The following is a 22,228-nucleotide window of genomic DNA, read 5'->3' on the forward strand; positions in this document are numbered from 1 at the left end:
AACGAGTGTCAGAATTTGTCTTTGCTCAGAACCTCTACAACATATTTACGTGTAGGTCAACGCTTTAAAGATGAGGCTCTTTCAGCCCAAAGGTTATACATGCATGCATTTGCATTCAATAACACCGAGCCAGACAGACATCCAAGACAAGGCCGTGAGATATTATATATATTTCCCCCCCTCCCCTGTCCTGTTTTGACACTAGCTCCGGTGTTTGAGCAGAGAGCAAATTACTGTACAAGATGTGAGCGTGAAATATGGCCGGTTTAAAGGCATCATGATGGATCAATATTTCACACATTTATATTCATATGTTCATACCTCAATCCCCCCTTTTTTTTTCACGTGAACCCACTTCACTGTCTGTATTACTATACATATGCAGGCTGCCAGGATACTGTTCATCCATCAGAGTACTTTAGATAGTGCACTTTTTTTTCATTGGCAGTCAGGTGCGTGCTGAATGCCAAATACCCTGCGTTCAGCAGCTGGAACTCGCCCTCCTGTCAGAACCTGGAATTGAACTCTACTTGTTTGGGTGGGCCCCTCTAACCTTGATGCGAGCTCTCTATTACAGCAACAGAAGTGCCTTTTCTGTATTCAGACTACACTGAACCCCTCACCTGTGTGTTCAGCTCTGCACTTGTCTGTCTGCTCCGAATTCAGCACACACACAAACAGGCTTCTCGAGCACTTAAAAACTTCATACAATCTCTTTCACCTTGCTGCAATAGTCCTGGTGGGTTTCCAGGCTTTGATCTTAGCTAGTTAAGGTTTCAGTCTGACTTCGGCATGGACGCATGCGTGCGGTTTGTTTTTTGTGTGAGTGTGTATGTGAGGATGACTGTCTGCTCAATATGTGTGCGTGTGTGTGTGTGTGTGGGTGTGTGTGTGTACGTGTGCACGCCAACACTGTACGTGTATGAGATACTTCTCCAGGCTCTCTCCATCACCCTGGTAATGCTGCTGCGTTTTGTCTGCCTCCGCCTTCTCTCTCCCTCTCTCTCAAAGCTAAGCTCCTAATGACTACATGCAGTCAGATATTGACTTAATTGTCCAAACGGCCATTGTTCCCAGGCCTTTTAACCACACTGGAAGCTTTTTTTCTGCGGGAAATTGTGTAAAGAGATTGTGAGATTGTCAATTGTGTACACACGCCGGAGCCTTGATCTGACAGGATGTCGAACTTTCCAGTCAGCTCCACATTAAGTCAAGTAATAGAGTGCATGATTCTAGACACAAGTAATACATGCTGTGATTGATTGATTGATTAAACTGGCATCGCGGTTTCTGAGTTATGGTGATGTTTTGTTTTACCTTCAGCGTGACCTGGCTTAATAGTTCCAGGAAATATGGAAAATATGCTTTGTTTGAAGGAGATTTAAGGAGATTTTTAAGAATCTGCCTGACACATAACTCACATGTATGGCTGTATAAATTTGGATTTAAACTCAGACACATGTGTGACTCCCTGGCACTTGCCTGATCGTCTTTCACATGGGCTCAATGCAATGTCAATAAGAAGCACATGAGGCGGCGGAGGCAGTGGTGTTCAAGGTGTGTGTGTGTGTGTGTGTCTTGATGTGAGCCTTGTTCTCTGCAGTCTGCAGAAAATGTGTTAAAACTATTGCACTACCACCTAACCTTAACCTTATCTAAACCTTAACCTACATCTAACTTAACCTTACCTTAACCTAACCTTATGTCTTCACCTTAAAATGTAATGATTTATGTTATGGGGACTTGCTTTTTGTCCTCATAAGGAAGAAAGTCTCTATAATGTAATACGTGGACCACACACACACACACACACACACACACACACACACACACACACACACACACACACACACACACACACACACACACACACAAACTAATCTAGTGCCACATTTGCAAAATTGTTTCACCAGGTGAAGAATAAACTATCAGTGCAGTATTGTGTCAACCATGCTGATTCACACAGTGTTATCATTGTATTAATTGAAAAATTAAGATTTCAATGTTAAGTAAGAGCCGGCTAATACCCAGAATGCTTATCTGCGTCTCTGCGAGCTCACACACTCAACTATCTCAATACGCCTTGATCAGCCACTCTCCCAACCCCCGGAGAGAGAGCAAGGTGCAGGCAGCCCCGTCCCTAAAGGCCTCTCTCCAGGACTAATGTGGATAAAAGAGATAAGTCTTGGTTGTTGCTCTGGCAGTTAATAGAATAAGATGTAGGTATTTTACATTGCTGAAACAGCTCTCTCTCTCTCTCTCCCTTCCTCCCTCTCTCTCTCTCACTCTCTAACCTCTGCCTGACCTTTTCTGTTTCTTTCCTCTCAGCACGTCTGACACCCCACCGCTTTCTAACGTTTTCTGTTTGAATGTGGTTAACGTGGTGCTATAAAGTAAGACAAGTGCTGAAGTTTCCTCCAAAGTAAAGGTTTTATTTGACCTGATACCAATAATGCATGCTCAGCAGCGAGGTTTATGCGGAGGGCATGTTGTTTTAGACATCTGTATTCTACAACTGCACAGCATCTCAGCTGTAATGGCTTGCACAATGTGAGGGAAAGATCCATGTGAAAAACCCTGCTCAGTCTTGAAACCTTAACTTTCAGATGTCTCCTTGCAAATATTCCATTATTTACAACTGATGAGTTCTATTACTGGTGGGTTTTCTCTCCATTTCTCTTCTTACTGAAAGATTGTCCCTCTGTTGCTGAGATCACCTTCCCTCATCTCACCCTTCAGTTTTGTGCAACGATCGTGGCCGAGTTGGACGCCTTACTACCCTTGGCAGCAGCCTGCAGAGACAGCTCTCTCCTGGAGGTGCGGTCGAGCTTTGTGGAGGCATGTGGAAGGGCAGCGTTTGCCGTGTTGGGCCGCCTGCAGGAGAGGGCCCTGGCGGTACCGTCCTCTGCGCCTGTGAAGAACCTGCCCACTCTGCTGGCCTCTTGCATTTATGTGCACCAAAGACTGGAGCACTACCGCGGCAGGCTGAAAGATCCAAATACTCCTGCAGCTAAAGTGTAAGGGACGACATATGCTTGTTGTTATTGTGGAATGGGAGAGAAGTGGTATATGATGTGTTTATTATGCTAGAAGTGATAGGTTAAAGACATATCCAAAGTTTGTGAGCTTAAAAATATGGACAGAAAACAGAACGTTTCTGAAAGGTTTTTAAAATGTCAAGGAAAATGTACAATGAGATCAAGAGGAGGGGTCCCGAAAGTCGAAAAAAGAGAGGAAATGATTGACAGGTGGTAATGACACCCATATTATGTCTACATCTGGTGAGTTTTTATGCCTCATAATACCCCCGTAACCTCTGCTCTCTGCGGATCCCCCTCTAAAGGCATTTCAGGTGCCCTCGGTGCCCCTGTTGTCCCACCTCTGGCCCCTAGCACCCCTCCACCTGCACTGTGCCCCCTCTCGTCATAAATTCCTCTCTCCACCATTCAGTCCCCCCGGTTTTAAGCCTCCTTGCACCCCCGTTAAACTCTCGCCTCTCTCTGGAAAGTATCAAGGCAGGCAGATTTAAAGGATATGGAATGTCACACTAAACTTTCACAATAAATCATCGGTTCTTTCATCGAATCATTTCACCTCACGTTTGTTTGATGGCTCCCTGAATAAACAGTCGTCATTTATGCATCTGAATTAACAGATTGTGATCATTGACCCCATCTGTGCTTTTTTTCTTACTGTCGTATCGGTTTTATATATGATTAAAAAAATATGTCTTTCTTCTGTGCCTAGACCCCTGACCTTACTGCCTATACAGAAGTACCAAGAAACAGTAGATGCCTTGAAAAACCAGCTGACCAGCTATTGTGTCCAGGTCTGCACTGCCTGCATTCTTCATGATGCAGAGAGTCACCAATGGGCTGACCCCAAACCCTTCTACGAGGTAAAATACCCTGACGTTTATTTTGTTTAATGTTCTTTTTTTAACCTAAGATGCCTTGAAACATGATTTATCCTGAACTCTTATATGATAAAAAAACAGTGTACAAGTTTTTACCACTAAAATTAAAAAAAGTCAGTAAGACATAAAACAGCCCCAGTATTGTTTGGTATTTATTTCATTACATTCATTGTAAAAAGGTGAATAATTTCAATGCCACGTGTCTTAGCAGACTTGTTCGGTAGAATTCGAGGAACTCAAGGAATTATACTCTGGAGCTTTCCCTGCTTCTTCTTTTCATTCCCACAATGCACCTTTACCTCCTACGCTCCCTCTTCTAACCGAGCCTTCGACTCTGAGCTCCCTGAGAACATCTGTGGCTTCCATGCTGCCCCGGGGGCTCCAGGGATTCAGCTGTCTGAAGTCTGCAGTCTACACTGGGACCGTCTGGAAACAGCACAGGGCCCCTGGAACTCCCCTACCTTTATGCCCTTAAACCAATCTAAACCTCGCCTCTCTTTCTTACTTTACCCCGCTTGTGCCTTTTTTCCCTCCCTTTGTTCCTCCCTCCCTCCCTGGGTCACTGGTGTCAGACAGACCTGCTGTGTGCAGGTGTGTGCTTTTGTTTAAGCATGGCTGTGCATCTGTGCAGATGAATGCACGTGTGGGTGTGCAGCAGCATCCCGGGATGTGTGTTTCATTTGTTATGAGTATGTATGTATGTATGTATCTGTATTTTTGATGTGTGTATGTGTAGTTGTATCTATCAGGTTTCCATCTCCTGGATGCACAGCCCTGTGCCTGGGCTCTTTCACAGCTCAGTGCAGCTCCGGAGAGACCCCTCTCCAGCTTGCCTTTTTCTTTCTTTTTGTTATTTGATATTTATATTGACACACTGTTGGCTCAGAAATATTTAATAGGCCTTGGTAACAACATATGAGAACTTGACCTTGGCTTACTTTCTTGTCACAATTTTGCCTTTAGAGTCTGAAGAAAATGCAAAATTCAAAGTAAAACACAAGCAGTTTATTCCATCCTCAATTCCCTGTCCCTTACTCAATGTTCACTCTCGCCAGGTTGTCATCCCTAATAGGAATTTGTTCATAGTTGACCTGGCTGGTGAAAAAAAGTTTGACTCAAACGAAGGGATAGAATATCTCAGCCGCACGTGTAGTCGCAGCCGCCCTTGGTTTTGAGCCAACATCCATGTCTGCGTTTGCTCCGCTGAGTCCACAGGCGGAGGATGGGGGGCTAATCCCGGACATAGAGCTTGGTCACGCTCCCCATCAACGAGCGATCCCTAAATGACTGGCTCCAGGGTGGAGAGGGAGGGAGAGCGCGGAGAGAACTAAAATATGAGATAGAGGAGGTGAAGTGGGGAGAAGTTGAGAAGGGACTGAACGGTATGATGAGGAAGTTGAGGTGTGGACGCTTCAGTATCTTCCACACACAAACACACACACAAACACACACACACACACACATTACACACCATCCACTGAAGCAGTCCGTTGTTTAAGGTTAAATGTGGATTTCCAGTGAGTTGAGATAGACGAGGAAGGTTTAATGAATGAGTCGTTTTCTGAAAAAGCTGCAGGATGCCATGATAATAATCCCCTTCTCTCCATCTCTCTCTCTCTCACCCTCTCTCTCTCTCTCTCTCTCTCTCTCTCTCTCTCTCTCTCTCTCTCTCTCTCTCTCTCTCTCTCTCTGTCTATCTGTCCTCTCAGTATTGCTTGTCTTTGCTCACTTTATTCAGAATAGTTCTCAATTCCTCTGTATGTGTGAGTGTGTATGTGTGTGCCCGTTGTGATGTGTTCTCCAGTTCAGGACTTTAAAGCAGTCTAAAATCCCAGTGGGGGAAGAAACCCAGGTGCAGGGTGCAGGTGGCGTGACCACTGAGACATCCTGGTGTTGACAGAACTGCCTCTGTCTCTGTCTCCCTCTTTCTTTTCCTTCATGTTTTCTCCCTCACTCTCTTTTTATCTCCTCTTCTCTGCTTTTTTTCCCCCTTCAATGTCAATGTCCATATCACAATATATCTTCATCTGTTACCCTCCCTCTCTCTCTCTCTCTCACTGCTTTCCTCCACAGGGCGAGCGCTGTTCCTTCTCAGTGCAGATGTGGTTCTATTTCCTGTGTGGGCTCCGCAGCGACCTGTGGGCAGTCCTTCCGCCCGAGATTGCTAAGGATGTGCTTGGCCAGGTGCTGTCAGAGACTTTATTAACACTGGAGCACAGATACGCCCGGGCCCAGCCTTCATACAAGAGACATCTGCAAATCAGGTATTCTATCGTTTACCATCTTGACCTCTCTGAGAATCCTTTTAGATTCTTACAAACTAGACTTCTACTAACATAATAGCACCCCAAATATTACTACACTGCAAAATGGGTCCATACGCTTTGTTGAAACACTTAAAAACACGGATGTATTGATATAATAATGCATATTTTTCAACAATCTGAATTTTCTGTACTGATTCAAATTTTAAAACATATTTGACATTTGATTGGTCAACTGCTTCCAGCTCCTGTAGAAAATGTCGGCCTCCACTCCTGCTTTACTTGGCTTTGTAATGGGGAGTGTCAGACGAGCCTCTAGTTGTGCATAATGCAAATGTGGAGCATTATGATGTCACATGACATCACAAAGAGATGGAAATATCAGCCGGACTTCTGACAAAGCATTTCAGGACCTTCAGGAGAGAGGGGCTTCCTACATACAGAAGCTTCAAAAAGCTGAGAAAGCAAGATGGGTTCACGGTGGTGCACCATCACCTCAAAGAAAGAAGGTTACCGATTCAATTCCCAGCTTGGCCAGGGACTATCAATGTGGAGTTTGCATGTTCCCCCGGTGTTTGCATGTAGATTGGTGATTGTGGATGCGAGTGTGTTAATGGCAATTTTGGATTCACAGAGTTTACACCAATTTCATTTTCTACCTCTATTTAATTCAATGGATTGGCCCAAACCCAACACACACCTCTGGTTATTTTCCTCCAAATAAAATTGATAGAAAATGTACACAATCACATGTTATGCCAGTATCAATTTCACAATATCAAAATGCATATACCGTAAGTGAAGATTTTATCCTGGCTGCTCAGCAGACATGCAGTATAATGGGATGGTAATTAAGAAAGCAATCTCGCGTCAAGGTCCTTTAGCTTTAAAGACTTCCTGTTAATGTTGGCTTAACAGCACAGGTTCAAAGTTTATTCTTGACCTCGGAAACAGCAGTTGAGAAGGCAATCTAAACCCTTAGCTTTTAAGGCAACAAGGACGAGAGGTGCTTAAAGTACTTAGAAAAGAAATGTAAATTAGAGCACCTAGTATATCACGACAAGTAGGAATACGTCATCTGCTGATGTTGATCATGTGATATGATAAAAACCTTCAGAACAGCCACTAAATAGACCTTGCAGCAATACTTTATTTCACTCAGTTGTTGTGTGAATTGCGCTTCGAACCTCAGGAGTGATATTTGTTTCCCATCAAAATGGATTCCTCTGAACTCCCTGTAGATCTATTGTGTGCAACCCTGTGAGTGATTAAGCTTTGATGTTTGAAACTGCGTAATTTTCACTTTACAGTCCTCACCATACATCTCTGTATAATCGACATGAATGTACACGATGAAGTTTACTTGATATATATATAATCACCACCGTCCTAGTTTCACCCAGCTCCTGTAGGCCTCATGGTGGAGGTCGTATAATGTTAGGAATTAACTTAACAACTCTGTGCAGGTTCCTTCACCCTGTCATCGTCTCTTTTCTCCTCCAAATAGCTGAATGATGACAATGAACAGGTTAAACTGTGAAACACATTGGGCGGATGAAGGAGTGACCAAGACGAAGTGCAGTATGCACATGTAGCATGATGTCATCACAAAGCCTGCTTTATGTTGCTTGGTAAATGCGTGTGTGTCTGAAGAGACAGTTATAAAGTGTAAGGCTAGTTAAAACAGATCACTTTTCAAAGCTTCTCCAGGTTCCCTATTTGTACAGATCTCACACTGGGCCTCTTACGCCTCCTCAGCTCTCCTGTATCAGCCCATCTCCTTGTGCCTAATATCGATTCAGGCCAAAGGGAAGCAGGGACGAGGAGATGAGCGATGATGAGCAGCTCTCCCCGAACCAATTGAGGAAACAGATTTATGGGCATTTAAACGTAAAGGCAGTGACTTTTATAGTGAAATCCAAAGCCAGCAGTACACTTAACTTTCCAGCAGTAAAATCACCAGGAGGTTCTGTTGTCTGACTGCTTGTGCAATGAGGCAGTTATGTCATGATGTAATGGAGGGTGCCAGCCTCTGAAGACAGAGACGTTCACTTTCACCGCCTCTTTCTCCTTCGCTTTTTTTTTTCACGTGTTCTCACATATTCCCGCCCCACCTCATCTTTTCCGTTTTCATCTCCACATTCACCTTCTCTCTTCGCTCCCTGTGTGTCCTAGAGGTGACATCACAGCGATGTTGCTGTATGTGGAGCAGCTCATGTGGAGTTTGTGCGAAAGTCCCGAGGCCTTGTTGCGTGCCAACCCTTCGTCAGCGATCGCCATAATCGCGGATGGATCAGACTGGCCGTACCAAATCCACAGCCTGTGTGGGCAACTCCTGACAGTCCTCGTCATTGTCACGGCTCCTCTAACTTTGCTGCATAGGTTTGTATGCGCTTCATGTTTTCTGTTTTTCAACTTACATTCCAGTGAAATATGAACTCTGAATTACCTCCACCAGGGAGGTTAGTTTTTTTTCAGTGCAGCTTTTCATGAAATTTCCATATAAACATGGGGATGCAGGGTTTTTATCACTGTCTTTAAGACCCTGTTCAGACCTGGTACTAACATCCGTCCTGGCAGATTCCAACAGAAGTGGACCGCATTAGGTTTGTGGATGTGTTCGATGACAATGCTTGTGTGTGTATCTGTTTGTGTGTGTGTGTGTGTGTGTGTGTGTGTGTGTAGGCTGACTAAAAGAAAGAGAGAGATTAAGAGCGTGAGAAAGACTTATTGCATTCACAAAGCAAATAAAATGTTGGCACATGCGTCCCAGACCATCGCCCAACTGGTCTGAGGGATCGGATCTCAGGACGCATTGAGGTCGCATATGGGTGCCTTCATGCCTGTACTAGTAGAGCTGACCTCTTGTGATTGGATCACTAAGTGTGGATGTTAATACCAGGTCTGAACAGGGTCTAACATGGTGAGATGTGCCGTTAGCCTTTGAGGAGGTGTGCGTTCTCTGAGTGTCCTTCTTGTTATATCATTGGTTTTGTACTGAAATGACCAGAGATGGTCATGTGGTTATACAAGCTGAGACTGAAACTAAGTGTTTCCTAAATGACCATGAATTTAGACACCAGATTTATGTTAAAAAGCAAATTACAAGGTAGTGATGATATCACTACCTGAAGCACTATTGCAATAGAGAGGTGCAGGTAGACCTTTTTGGGATATTGAAAATATATTGTTAAAAGCTGTCCCGTGCAATCTCATTTCCTCCAGGACATTTATGATTAATCCTGCAAAGGAAACCATGCCACAGCAGCCTGACAGCTCTTTTGTACACTGGCTAAACGCTATCAACCCTGACCTCTTCACGGCGCAGGCCATACGGTATGTAAAGCACACCCATCACACCATCTATCACCCGTCATACAGCAGGTACACATGCAGCATGCATGTTCTCAAACAAACACACACACACACACGCACACTCTGGTATGCTAATCCGTCAACACACACCTCCACCCACTGTATGTGGAGAACCATATGTGTGTGTGTGTGTGTGTGGAGTTGGAACCAAATACTGAATGTGTAGATGTAAAACCAGATTTTGCTCATAGCTTCAAGCTAGAGTTGGTCTGGTAATACAGCACAGATGCACACACAAAAAAAACTACTGTTGCGGCAGACACTTATTTTATTTATGTTTATGATGTTTGCTTTACACATGAGGTGTCAACAGAGAGCACTGTGGTGTGCATGTGCTTGCGTATGCTCAGATGTGCACATGCCGGAGTACATGTGCATCCAGTTACCGTTGTGACCTCCGTGGTGCAGTCCCCTCTCATCTCCCACACAGCCAGAGGTGATGTCATTGCGTGCTGATGGAGCACAAATCAAACTAACCCCCGCTCTCCTGCTCCTAAGTATCGGAGAGCTGAAATTAGTTTATTTTTATGACCTATTTATTTCTCTGCTCCCACCTCCTGCCTGCATGCGAAGGCGCCAGGGGGCCTGCCAGTGGGCCCGCGGCCAGATCCGCCGGTCCTCGCCCAGGACCCGGCCTCTTTGGCCAGATCTCTCCCCAGACCATTAAAGTAAAACCCATTGTTATGGTTATTAAATAAAACAATAATAAAATCACAAAGCACATACATATATCATCCAGCATTGCTGTTAAAGAAAGCATCTGAAGTTATATTTTCTGGCCTTTTGTGCGTTTCTGCATTTGCCCACATTCATGCTCTGCTCTGCCTTTGCACATATGTGTGTGTGTGTCTGCATCTGTGTCTCTATGTGCCTCGGTTCCGTAAGCTGACCCTGCGCTGTAGTCGAGTAGATTTATCAGAGCAGTTAAAAGAGGATTTCTTCTGGATTTGCAGTCCCAGTGACATCATAAATTGCGCTGTCAGATCGAGGAATAGTTTTCCTCAGTCAAGCAGCAGGGTGCACCCTGCTCCAGCTCTCTGGCTCAAATAGAATGGTTAATTTCTGGGCAGATACCCCCTGAACAGCCTCCCGCCTCCTCGCTCTTCAGACAAACTCTGTCCTTTCCTTCCATTAGATTTTATTGAGATGTATAAAGTAACATGCAGGCACACACATGCATGTTAGCATGCTCTCACACTTGTGCACGTGCATAACAACGATCATAGGCAGTGAAGGGTGCACACATGCACACACTTAGATGCACACAGACACACAGACACACAGACACACAGACACACACACACACACACACACACACACACACACACACACACACACACACACACACACACACACACACACACACCAAGGATACGGCTCATTACCCACAGCTGCCTGCTGCCTCTTGCTTATACAAAAGATGTAGGAGTGGGGTACTGCTGTATATTCATGTATTTGGCTGTCTCCCAAATGTTAATTTGCTTTTAGCTGGCCAAGATTAGAGCTAATTCCTTCCCGGTGCACACTATAAGTGAGCGAGAGTAAAGGCATTTGCAGACTAAGCTTGTATCAGGAGTGAGTGACACTGAGGGAAGTTATGCTCGTGGCATGAGCACCATTTCCTCCCAGATTGTCCTTCAAACCAACTGTGACTCCCGTCTTTGTGTTTCACTTGTGCAGCTTTTTCCCCCCTCCATTGTTGCCTCTTGCTAAATGCACTGCTATCTGTACTCTCACCTGACACTGCAGAACTGTCAACTTTGTCTTTCTGTTTTCCACTCTCAGAGACGGCCTTATGGGCCAGTCAGCCTTTGCCTGCCAGCTGAGGCTGCTGACCTCTAACCCCGGATGCAATCCCAAGTTGCTACTAAGAGTGCTGCTGGAAGGAGATTGTCACCTGCCCAGAATACTCCTTGAAAACTCTCGTAAGTCTCTCAGAGTATGAGTTGGTACATGTTAATGGAATAAGGGAACAATAAGTGCATACATACACTTTTTCTATGTGCAAGCCTAATTTCATCTTCTCCATCTTCTAGACTTCCTTTAACTCTTTAATAGGATTTTTATATAATTCTGGACCCGCAGAGCTGATCGTGCAGGAGCTATGTGTGGGTCGGTGTTTACCAGCGTCTTAATTACAGTGCTCTAAGATCCTAAGCGAATTATATAGACCTTAGATGAGCTCTATCTATTTTATGAAGTTATCATCAGCATCTTTGCCATCATCATCATTTTCACCTTGGTCATCATCATCACTAAATCAATAGAGCGCAGTAATAAACACTCAACAGGCCCGGGCGGAGCACACGAGCTGACCTTTAAAGATTTTCCCTTCCCTTCTTCTCTCCTCCGCACCAGCAACAGTCTAACCTTTAAAGACTGTTGTGCACTCGCACATTAATTCACATTATAGCGACCTCATTAATAACAACTCTCACTGTCTCGTTCTCTCGCTTGGTCTGAGTCTGGCTCAGAGGCTCTGCAATGCTTCTCCCCGCACGCCGCCGTAAATCAACGTTGGAAGCGCTGACTCTCGCGTGTTATCACGGTGACGGGCTAATTAACCAGGAAGCAGACAGACAAAAGGAACAGCTTGACTGAATGCCTGCACTCACATAAGCTACTGCACTTCCCCGTACGGGTATATACCTACTAATTTTACGTGCTGTATTAAAAGTTAGAAACTTGTGAAAAATTTAATGGAACTTATTCATAGATTGCTAATACTGGGAACAACATGGTATTAAGCTTCCTCGGGATGAATAACATATATACACAAATCATTTTTTTCAATGGATTAATTATCTATATATAAGTTACACTTATTTCATTATAGAGCTGGCTAACACTGCAACTGTAATTTCAGAGGGATAACAACTTATCCTCAATTCCAAAACCAGTTTTCACTTTTGCAAAATCCCTAAATCAGGACATAGACTTCCTCTTGCACACACACATACACACACACCCACACACACACACACACACACGCTCACACGCTCACACGGCCTTTTTATTATGATCGCTGTGTCTGCTTCCAATTACAGAGGTTTACAGAGAGGGCCCCTGTGACTGGTTGACTGGTTGTCCGGAAGATAAACAGGTGTATGTATTGGCCATGTATCAAGGTTGGATAAGCTCAGAGACAGAGAAGGAGGGACAGCAAGTGAGGAGCAATAGAGAGAGCAGCCGAGAAAATCGACACAGAGACACAAACACGCTGGATTGATTGCGTGCTGCCGCGGCGGCAGTGGAGGCTCCGCAGAGACGTGGCAGCTCACTGTCGTCTGTTTTTCCCGAAGTCATCTGCTGCTCCATAATGGGATCGTTATTAAAAGGCACCTAGTTAACCTGCCAGGCTCTCCAGCACCCCAAGTGGAAATAAATGTTAGTCGCCCTGTTTCCTTGGACCACTGCAGCGGTGATATCCAGATAACCCTCCCCTTAAGGACCAATTACCAGACAGGCGGACAACAAGATGCCGGTACAACCCACATAATGCTGCTGAATAGACTGATCGTAGGTCAGGGTGCTTGACCACTTTTGAGTGTGTGCTTGTGGGTGTGTGTGATCGAGAAAGAGAGAGCAGGGGACCTGAGAGGAAGTTTGAGATAGAGAGAGAGAGGGAGACAGAGGAAATCATTTGGACCTTGAGTGGTGGCAACGCTCCCAACCTGTCTGTCATTAACTGATATTACTGGCCCTGTAATCCCGGAGCTAATGCGGCCCTGCCATTTTAAAATAGTCGAGCATTACTCACACGGAAGCCATGTTTTTTTCCCATCACCCCACCCCCCCCCCCCCCCCCCCATTGACTGCTGCATTGCTTACATTCTGCTGCTCAGATAGCTGTCATCTCCCACACAGCAGACTGACAGACCTCTGGATGTCTGCCACCTCTGGAGCCATGGGCCCTTCCTCAGCAACCCCTGTCAACTTAACACACACACACATACACGTGAAAGCACACAAAACACGCATATGTAGACATCCATATGGGTTACAAACGCACACACCTCCATCCTCAGCCCCATGCTCAGACAGCAGCCCCCACAAGGACACCCTGTCAAAACCTCTTCCTTTTCACTTCCTGTCTCCATGTGCTGTGGATCCCACAGCCAGGGGGCCTTGAAATCTGTTTCTTTTTTTTCTTTTTTTCTTTTTTGGTCTGGTTTCTCTCCATCTAACACAGATGTGGGTTTTTCCTCCTCCTTCTCTTCCACAATGCCTTTTGTTCACCCTCTCTGTTAACATGTGTCAGGTTGGGCAGCCTTGACATTTTCCACTGTGTTTTTGTGCACGGAAATGAAGTTGCTGTTTCGTAGGATTGGGTTTTACATCTTTCCCTGCTGACCTCCACACGGTGGATATTTTCGGAGTCATTCTTTCTAAAAAAAAACACTCACCTACACACTCCTTACTGAACGTATGTGTTTGTATGAGTAAGCCTTTTCATGTCTTTGTGCATCCTGGTTTTTTTTTTATGTGGGTCAAATGTTCCAGAATGTCACGTTTCATGAATTCAGACACAATTATTTGTATTTTTGCTCAAAAGTGATTCACCTGAATGATTTTATTTATTTTTCTCTTTCAGATTTTTGCCAGGAGAGCGCCTTAGAGATGTCTGCTGAGAGTTGCCAGGCTGGAGACAACTTCATAGTCACACTGTTCAATCTTTTCAGCTGCTTGAATAATGTTCCCAAGGCCTTGACTCAGGCCCTTCAACCATATCTGGAGAGGGCACATCTATGGGAACATCTCTACACACTGGAAGGTACAGTCACGACTGCTGCTGTATAAAGTTGTAGTTACGGGGTCATTACTTCACACGAGAGTGCAGCTCGGGTCACCAAGAGAAAAATAACTGAGCCCAACACCAAACCCGTTTTTTATGTGTCCGAACCCAAACCGAGCCTGATACAGTTAAAGCAAGCTGCACTCAGTTTGTCTGACTCTGTCCCTGACACACAAGGTTATTACTTGTTTTCCCCGATTACTTACATGTGCAGCTCAAAGCATCAGCCCAGCCTCATATCAAAATTGTCCGAACCCAACCCAGCCTGTTTGGTCCTTACGGGCTCGGGTCCGGTATCCACACTCTACAGAGCGACATTACACAGATGTAGAGGTTGATATTCAGCGTAATACTCGAGGCCATATTGTTTTCTCTACTACTGCATGTGTGTCAAACATTGTTTGCTCTAAAAAAAAATTGCTGTAATCACAGTTTAGTTCTCATATCAATAGAAATTAAACATTAACATAACAGCCCTTGTAGTGTAATATAATATGATTGTATATATCTGGGGCAATTTTTTTTTTTTTACTTCAGGAGAGCAACTTAAATGTAAATCTTTTATAGTTGCTTATTTGCTCAAGGCCTGAATACTGCATTAGTTCTCTATTTTGTGCTACAAAATGAAGTGATGATAAAATATTAAGCCATTCTCATTTCCTAATGAATTGGAGAAAAACAGTTTATCGTCTCCCCAAAATATTGAGACGAGCTCAGATAACAGGAAATGAAATGTCTCTAAATGTATTAAACACTATATCTGCCCTCAAAGAATCTCTTTTATTTTTTTTGCAGCTTATGTTGACATTGCATGAACATGAGCCAAAGCATGACTTTAATACGCTGTTCCAGAGGCTGCAATTACTCCCCAACTCTTTTCTTTCTTTCCGCCTCTCTCTGGTACAGAGCTTAATCAGAACTCCTGTGGAGTATGGAGCTCTCTTTTGGTAGTGATTTTTATATCCTGTGCAAGTGGTAATTATTGCAGCATAAATTAGGGTGATTGGAGTAGAGCATTCGGATGGAGACGGAGCAAGGGAGGGGTCGACAGAGGGAAAAGAACCGAAAAGTGATAGAGTGAGCCAGAGAGAAATTCTCAATGTCATCCAATCATCATTTATCCTCACAGGGTAATTAGTTTAATTATTGGACTGTGCCAAATCTTTGTATTATAATTTTGGTTACAGGATACCCCCAGTGCCCCCATTTCTATTTAAACTGTGCACTGAGTTAACTTTCATAGATTACACTGAGAGTTTCGCTATTTCTGCACTTACACTGATGTTTCATCACGCGGTAGCAGCTTGTTTAAAATCAATACACTGGTCAATACGGTAGCGGGCGGTATAAAGTCTGAAAACTTTGAAAAATAGCTCTCAACTGCCACAGAGTGCTTCTCCTTCGATAAGCTAAACACTTTTTTTTTTTTTTTGTTCAGCTCTCTTCTTTTTTCTTTGGGTCTGAGGTGACACATTTGTCAGACGTCCCTGGAGATTTCAGGACACTTCCACTGCCCCTGCTCCCGTGCCATAGCTCTCCACGTTGTAGCCTTTGGTTTTTACAGCCGACCTGTGTAGGAGGTTTATGGGATGCCGTACAACTTCAAGCTGTATAGCTGCTCCGCTATCAGTGTGAGCGGGATATGAAAGGGCAGAGCGATGAAAGAGTCCGTGCACCTGGAGAAAGCGCTAAAAGATTTCTAGTGTCAGACCACCTGGTTTTGATCGAACACATCTGAAATTAACCTGGTATTACTTTCTTTTAGTGAGAGTAGAGATTTCAAGAAAATACTGTTATTTTAAGAGCAGCTGTGCCTCTGTGTTTTGCCATTGTTGGACAATTTGAATAATTTCTAACACAGACTGCTGTACAATAACTAGGTGGACTATTCCTTCTTTTAATACCCCATTAGGAAAATACCTACAATATAAAATGTAGCCCACTCCATAATTTGGTCGCAATCATGAAATTGTATATGCCTTTTACTTTTATGTAAATAGTATGGCATGTCTGTGACCAAAGGTTTTATGATTTGAGACCTTTTATAGTAATAGATTAGTATTTTAATAGAAGACTATTAAAAGCTCCTATATACATGAATAAGTGCATTCTTTGTTCTGCAGCTATACTTTTAAGCTAAATAAAAACAGCGTTTACAGCAGGCAACATGTCTCAGCAGCAGGCAAAATCTCTCTGTTGGTTAGCTTTTTTTCTTTTTTTCTTTAAGTAAGATGACGGCACGTGTACTATTACAAGGCAAAGCCACAAAAACTCCACTCACAGTGGATTTTGTTTGGTCCCTCTTAGAGCAACAAACCGGTCATGGCCTAACTTGTATACCCGAGCTCTATACTTTTATTTTTCCACAGTAAGTCTTTAAAAAAATCAATTATTGATAGAGCAGGACTTCAGTCTTCAGCGTAATATTCTTTCACTCACTCTCTTTTACCCGCTGCTTTAATTTCTCCTCAGACACGACGCGGGCAGCACCTGTGGTGATCAGCTGTGTCCGCTCTATCATCACCAAGTCCACCAACAGCCTCCTGGCACATCTGGTCTCCATGGTGATGGGTTGGCAGGCCACGGAGGAGCAGAGTGGAGCCTCGCTCAAGCCTAATATACCAGGAAGTGTCCTGGCTAAGATACCCAAGGAGTGGAACTACACGCCACTGGAAACACGGGGAAAAGAGACTTCCACTAAAAGTATGCATGGACCCTGTGTCGCACTTGTAACACAAGAGAGTTATTAAACTTTAGAGGTTTGTTCTTTAAAAACTAACAGCGAACACTTCTTTCTCCTTCCAGCTGTAACATCTCTTGCCATTCAAGCCATGTCGTTCATTTTCACCAACCTGCCCATGGCTGTGGCGTCTGTCCCTCTCCCCATTCGCTTCCTGTTCCAAGTGGCAGAGAAGCACCTTTCCCAGCATGCCCGGCAGCTGCGCTCGGTGGGCCTTTTGCTCTGGGCCTTGCTGGGCTGCCTGATCCAGGGCCTGGAGAACCCAGACACAAAAGAACAGATCAGCGGGTTGGCCGTGGATCGCGGGGCAAAGGACTGCCTGTCCGTGCTGGCTGAGTGCCTACAGGCTGCCATGGACGTTCAACCGAAAGTAAGGACTAAGGGTCATGGAATAAAACAATAATAACAATATAAGCACGAATAACAATGCAGGCGTTCATCAAAATTTAGGGTATAAACACTTCTTCAAATCAAGATTGATTCTGATGTATGTTTAAAATCGCTGATACCATACATACTGTCAATTTTCTTACTTATTTACCTTGGTGGTCTGTTGTGTGTGTCTTGCAGGGCGTCCCCAAACCCACGGTGCTCAAAGTGCTGCAGGCTCTGGAGGAAAAAAGACCCAAATGGATAAACATGCAGCTGCAGAAAGCCCGCAAGCTCTGCTCCGACAGGTGAGAGGTCAACTGCCGGGATTAAGTGACAGGTCAAGGTCACGATGGTATTGATGTGGTTTATATTAATGTTTTTCATACATTCAGGGAATATGCCATACATGTAATCGCCCTCATTAATCTCAGTTGGTATTGATTATTCAAGTGCACCGTCAAAAAAAAAAGGATTCACTTTATTCAGATTATCTTCATCATAAAAGCAGCTTTTTTATTAAGTGAATTTCCCAATACTTCATTTCAGTGAATCATCAGTCATAACGTTGAGGTTCAAACTGAGCAAACTGACTGATGGTGTGTTCAGACACTTGATGTTCAATAAAGATTCTGGATAAAACAATGAAAACAAATGCAGCTTGTATAGGCTTTTTTTTAATTGCGCATTCAGCTTCTGATGTATAGTATTGAGGAGGTCATTTTTTATTAAAAAAGCTCCATGAGTAAGATCAATGAATCTCAGATGGTGTGTTTGTTGTGGTAAATGATGGACACGCCGTCTGACTGAGTGGGCTGCGGCTCGGAGTGATGGGAAAACAGCTTTCACTTTGGGCTGATCTGTGACCTTTGGCTCAGCGTTTTTGTCCGTTCCCAGAAATCGTGTCTCCGGTCGCTTCGCTTCATCATAACAACAGTCTGGATGCATCCATCCTCGTAAAAAAGGGTGATTCAGCGCTGTAACACAACATGTACAATTAAAAAAAAAAAAAATAGAAGAAGAAGACTGATATAGATGAATAAAAAACACTTGAGTGGATTATGGCCAGTTCTAGGAAAACGCTGTCTGTTTCAGGAAGAGGGGATGAAAATGGCGGGAGAAGGAAAACAGGGGGGTGAAGGGTGCGGTGAGAGAGGGGGGGTGGGTTGAGTGGAAAAGTGAAAGAAGAGTGATTATGTATCACCTGTCGGAGGCATTCAGTGGGATCATTACTATTCATTAAACTAACCTTCACAGGGATGTGACGCCTGGCTTGTAAACAATCAGAATACATTGTCAGACAGAGAGCGAGAGACACAGAGACAAAGAGAGAGAGAGAGGGGGAGAGAGTGTAGTGGATGTAACAACTCTAAAAAACAGCACTCAGATGCACACACACACACACACACACACACACACACACACACACACACACACACACACACACACACACACACACACACACACACACAGACCACCCCCTATAAAGAGCATTTGCCCCTTCGCGAGCCCTCCCATCTCTGCTCCCTCATCCCACTTTCCCTCCATCCTTTCCCAACTGTAACCCCCCACCCCCCACCTCCTCCTTCCCCGCGCCACCCACCTTGTCTTTGCAAAGTAATTTGTAGAGGAGAAGATTATTGTTCTCCATCATGGTGACCCTGGCTGGGCTGACGGGATGCATACACAGATGAAGATGAATGCAGTTATTCCTTGGCGGAGGTCTGCCTCTTTCAGGGCACATTGGCCCTAATGACATGATTGATAGGCTGTCCCAAATCCGGAGGGGCCCTCATTAATCACCCCGCTGACTGAATCCAATCATCTGCTTCACCTGCACAGTGATGGACAGGAAAGGATACAGTGCAGGTGCTGACACGGATGCACAGCCACCAACCGCCGACAACACCACCGCCGGGCCGCCCCGGCAACGCAATGAAGGGGATGTGTGTGGACGAGACGGGACTCCTCTTCCTTCGCCACTCTCAATGTCAAGCAGCCAATGGGTCGGCTGACAGGCAACACCACTTCTGCCACCTTATAATTACAAAAGGGAAGAGAGAGAGGGAGAGAACAATGACAGGAAGTGTATGTGAAGGAGAAGGTTTGATGGACGGCAGAATGATATCCATCCATACTAGAAGGGCAGGGAAACGATGCCGGCATCTGCCAGGGTTGGGGACTGTACACGCGTGAGGACCTTGACACACAATAACACACACATATACACGCTTAAGAACACACACACCAATCATTTGTAGTGCAGCAACATCCTTCGGTCAAAATTCCCTACATGTATCTCATGAATGGTAATGGAAAAAAAAATATTTTATTATGTAACCATCAGTAATTTCTTATTCACTCTCACCAGCGATAGCCTTGACCGGTCCTAGTGGAATTCAGAGAGATATTGAAGCACATAGGAATTTCTTTCTTTTCCAAAAATATATATCTTAAACTCGAGATGTTATTCACCTGAATTACTTATGTACAGTAAACTCCTAACAGTATCCCAAATGCATCTCTCAAATGGAAAATACTTCCTCAGCCAGTGGGTGGTTTTCAAATTCAAGCTGACACCCTCCCCTCTTCTTATTTCCTCTTTTGCCTCACTCAGTTTTTTTTCCCTTCTGTCTTTTTGTCTCCTCTCCCATCTCCTCCTCTCTCTCCCGTCTCTGTTTCTCTTTTAGTGTGTTTGAGCGAGAAAGAGAGAGCGGAGTCGCTGCGGCTGAACTGACTGAGCAGAAAATAGGCCTGATGCTGCTGGAGGTCTGCCACAAAGCAGGTGGCAGCGACTACCTGAGGCAGATCTATCACATCATCCAAGGCAATGAGGTAGGGAAGCACTCCCTCTCCCCAGCAATTAGGTGGCTGCTGGCCTGAGGCCGCAGGCTGTTCAGGAGGATGGGAGGCAGAGGGTGGTGGTGGTGGTGGTGGTGGTGGTGGTCGGGTGCTGCTTGTGTGCAGTCTGCTTGTTCTGATCTTCTGTTGTTCAGGTGACCTCGAGGGTGCAAACCTACAGTGATTTCCTGTGTTATATGTTCGCCACATGGAGAGAAGAGGGAGGCCCCAAACAGTTTCTAGAGTTATAGTGTAGAACTCTTTGGAGGAGGCCACAGTGAGGAGGAGCAGTGACTCCTTTGTAACTTAGCTGTAATTTATTAATCACTTCAGAGGAAAAGTTTTACAAAACAAAAAGAGCCATCTCTCTAAAAAGTGCCCAAATTAATTGGAGTAAGTAATTGTGCAGTATATATTATATACATTGAGTAATTACTAAAAACAGATTCTGCGTGGGACAGGACTTTGGGGGTGTAAGCCTGCTGGTTCCCTTTTGATGACCAATCTCGTCTGAGCAGGCTTTGGTTGCCCGTAGGTAAACAGACTGTGTGGAAAGCAAAAGAGGCAGAACATGTGCTTTTTAATTTATCAGCATTCATATGCAGAGAGGCGTTGATAGACAAAATGTCGTCTGGCCCCAAAACACCTACAACATCATTGTTTGTGTTTTTGTGTGGTGAAATGTTTGACTTGTGTGATAAAAGAAACTTCTCAGACTGTAAACCATGTCGACCAATGGAAGATGGAATCTTGGCCTGAATATCCACTGTCTATACGCCAGACGCTAGAAATGATTGGCCATTGCTCCCAGAGGCTAATCTGTCATCAGATGATAGCTGCTGGGCTCCGAGACACAGAGAGTTAAAATAAACAGCTGCTTTAGAAAAAAGTGCTTTACACCGGTAGCAGACTGTTGTAAAGTGCGTAAAGTATACATGTGTAAAAAGAAACATATGAACAAATGAATGACACCGACAAATGCTAGTCTGCACACCGTATCACATACACTTTGAGAACATATTCCTACTGCAATAGCTCTTTCAGTTAAAGAGGAATTTTAATTATAGGTACTATATTTTGTATCTGTCAACAAATTTCATGAAAAGACCAAAACCAACAGTGCATTAATGTGTTCCTCAATACTTTCCGACTTCCCCACCATGTCTGTAATACTCATCCCGGTTTGTTAAGGACCAACCTCAGAAGGAACTTATTCAAATAATTGATAATTAGTTACAGTTACTGGTTACTGCTTTTATTTATTGAGTTACTTAAAAGTCATTAGTTACTAGGGAAAAATACATTTCAGTTACTTTTGAATGTTTGCTTAAATCCTCATGTGAATTCACACAAGCACGGTGTTGTTTTATTGTTGCTCAGCCTGTTACACAGTGTGGAACAAGGCAACTGTCAAATCTTATCTTTCATTGTCCCCATTATCACAAAGATGAAGCAGCCTAAGTAATGGAATAATAAAACACAACTGATGTGTTTTGATAGTCCTATTTATTGTTGCCTCAACAGGGCTTTAAATCAAGTGCTAAGTCAGAATTACAGTTTTGGCATTGTGAAATAAAGTAACGGCTGTTTCTCAGACATTTACCGGGCGCTTCAGAAGATTTGAATTAATCTCTTTTGAGGCAAAGACCTCACACGGGCACATGGAATAAAACTCATCGGTATATTTTTGTCCCTATTTTTGTCCTCGAGGAAAGAGGAAAGAAAAATAATATCTTTATTTCCAGGGTAGAAACGTTGCATTATTTAGACTGAGGTCCGTCGTGTGGGCTTCTGGTGATTCATTGATTCACTCATTTGTGAATTTGTGACAAGGTGAAGTCATTTGTCTGTGGTCGTCTCTTTCACAGAGTAGTTTTGTTTTCAAATATATTCATAGGTGCCGTAAAAGAGCTAGTTGTTGCTCATGT

General features: G+C 44.1%; 1 protein-coding gene across 3 annotated transcripts in view; it reads left to right on the forward strand.

Moving 5' to 3' along the window:
* The window catches only part of kiaa0825 (KIAA0825 ortholog), a 118,968-nt gene that overhangs the window by 28,769 nt on the left and 67,971 nt on the right, over window positions 1-22,228 (forward strand). For 2 of the 3 annotated variants that reach the window (XM_034595290.1, XM_034595291.1), the window contains exons 10-20: window positions 2,740-3,017; window positions 3,748-3,898; window positions 5,990-6,180; window positions 8,356-8,562; window positions 9,406-9,516; window positions 11,341-11,480; window positions 14,150-14,329; window positions 16,823-17,053; window positions 17,156-17,460; window positions 17,661-17,767; window positions 20,150-20,294. In XM_034595290.1, the coding sequence (XP_034451181.1) occupies window positions 2,740-3,017; window positions 3,748-3,898; window positions 5,990-6,180; window positions 8,356-8,562; window positions 9,406-9,516; window positions 11,341-11,480; window positions 14,150-14,329; window positions 16,823-17,053; window positions 17,156-17,460; window positions 17,661-17,767; window positions 20,150-20,294 (2,046 nt within the window). Of the gene's footprint in view, window positions 1-2,739; window positions 3,018-3,747; window positions 3,899-5,989; window positions 6,181-8,355; window positions 8,563-9,405; window positions 9,517-11,340; window positions 11,481-14,149; window positions 14,330-16,822; window positions 17,054-17,155; window positions 17,461-17,660; window positions 17,768-19,301; window positions 19,804-20,149; window positions 20,295-22,228 lie in introns of those variants that run through there. The other variant, XM_034595292.1, reaches the window with a different exon arrangement.

Source organism: Hippoglossus hippoglossus, chromosome 9 (assembly GCF_009819705.1).
Source record: "Hippoglossus hippoglossus isolate fHipHip1 chromosome 9, fHipHip1.pri, whole genome shotgun sequence".
Taxonomy (NCBI): Eukaryota; Metazoa; Chordata; class Actinopteri; order Pleuronectiformes; family Pleuronectidae; genus Hippoglossus; species Hippoglossus hippoglossus.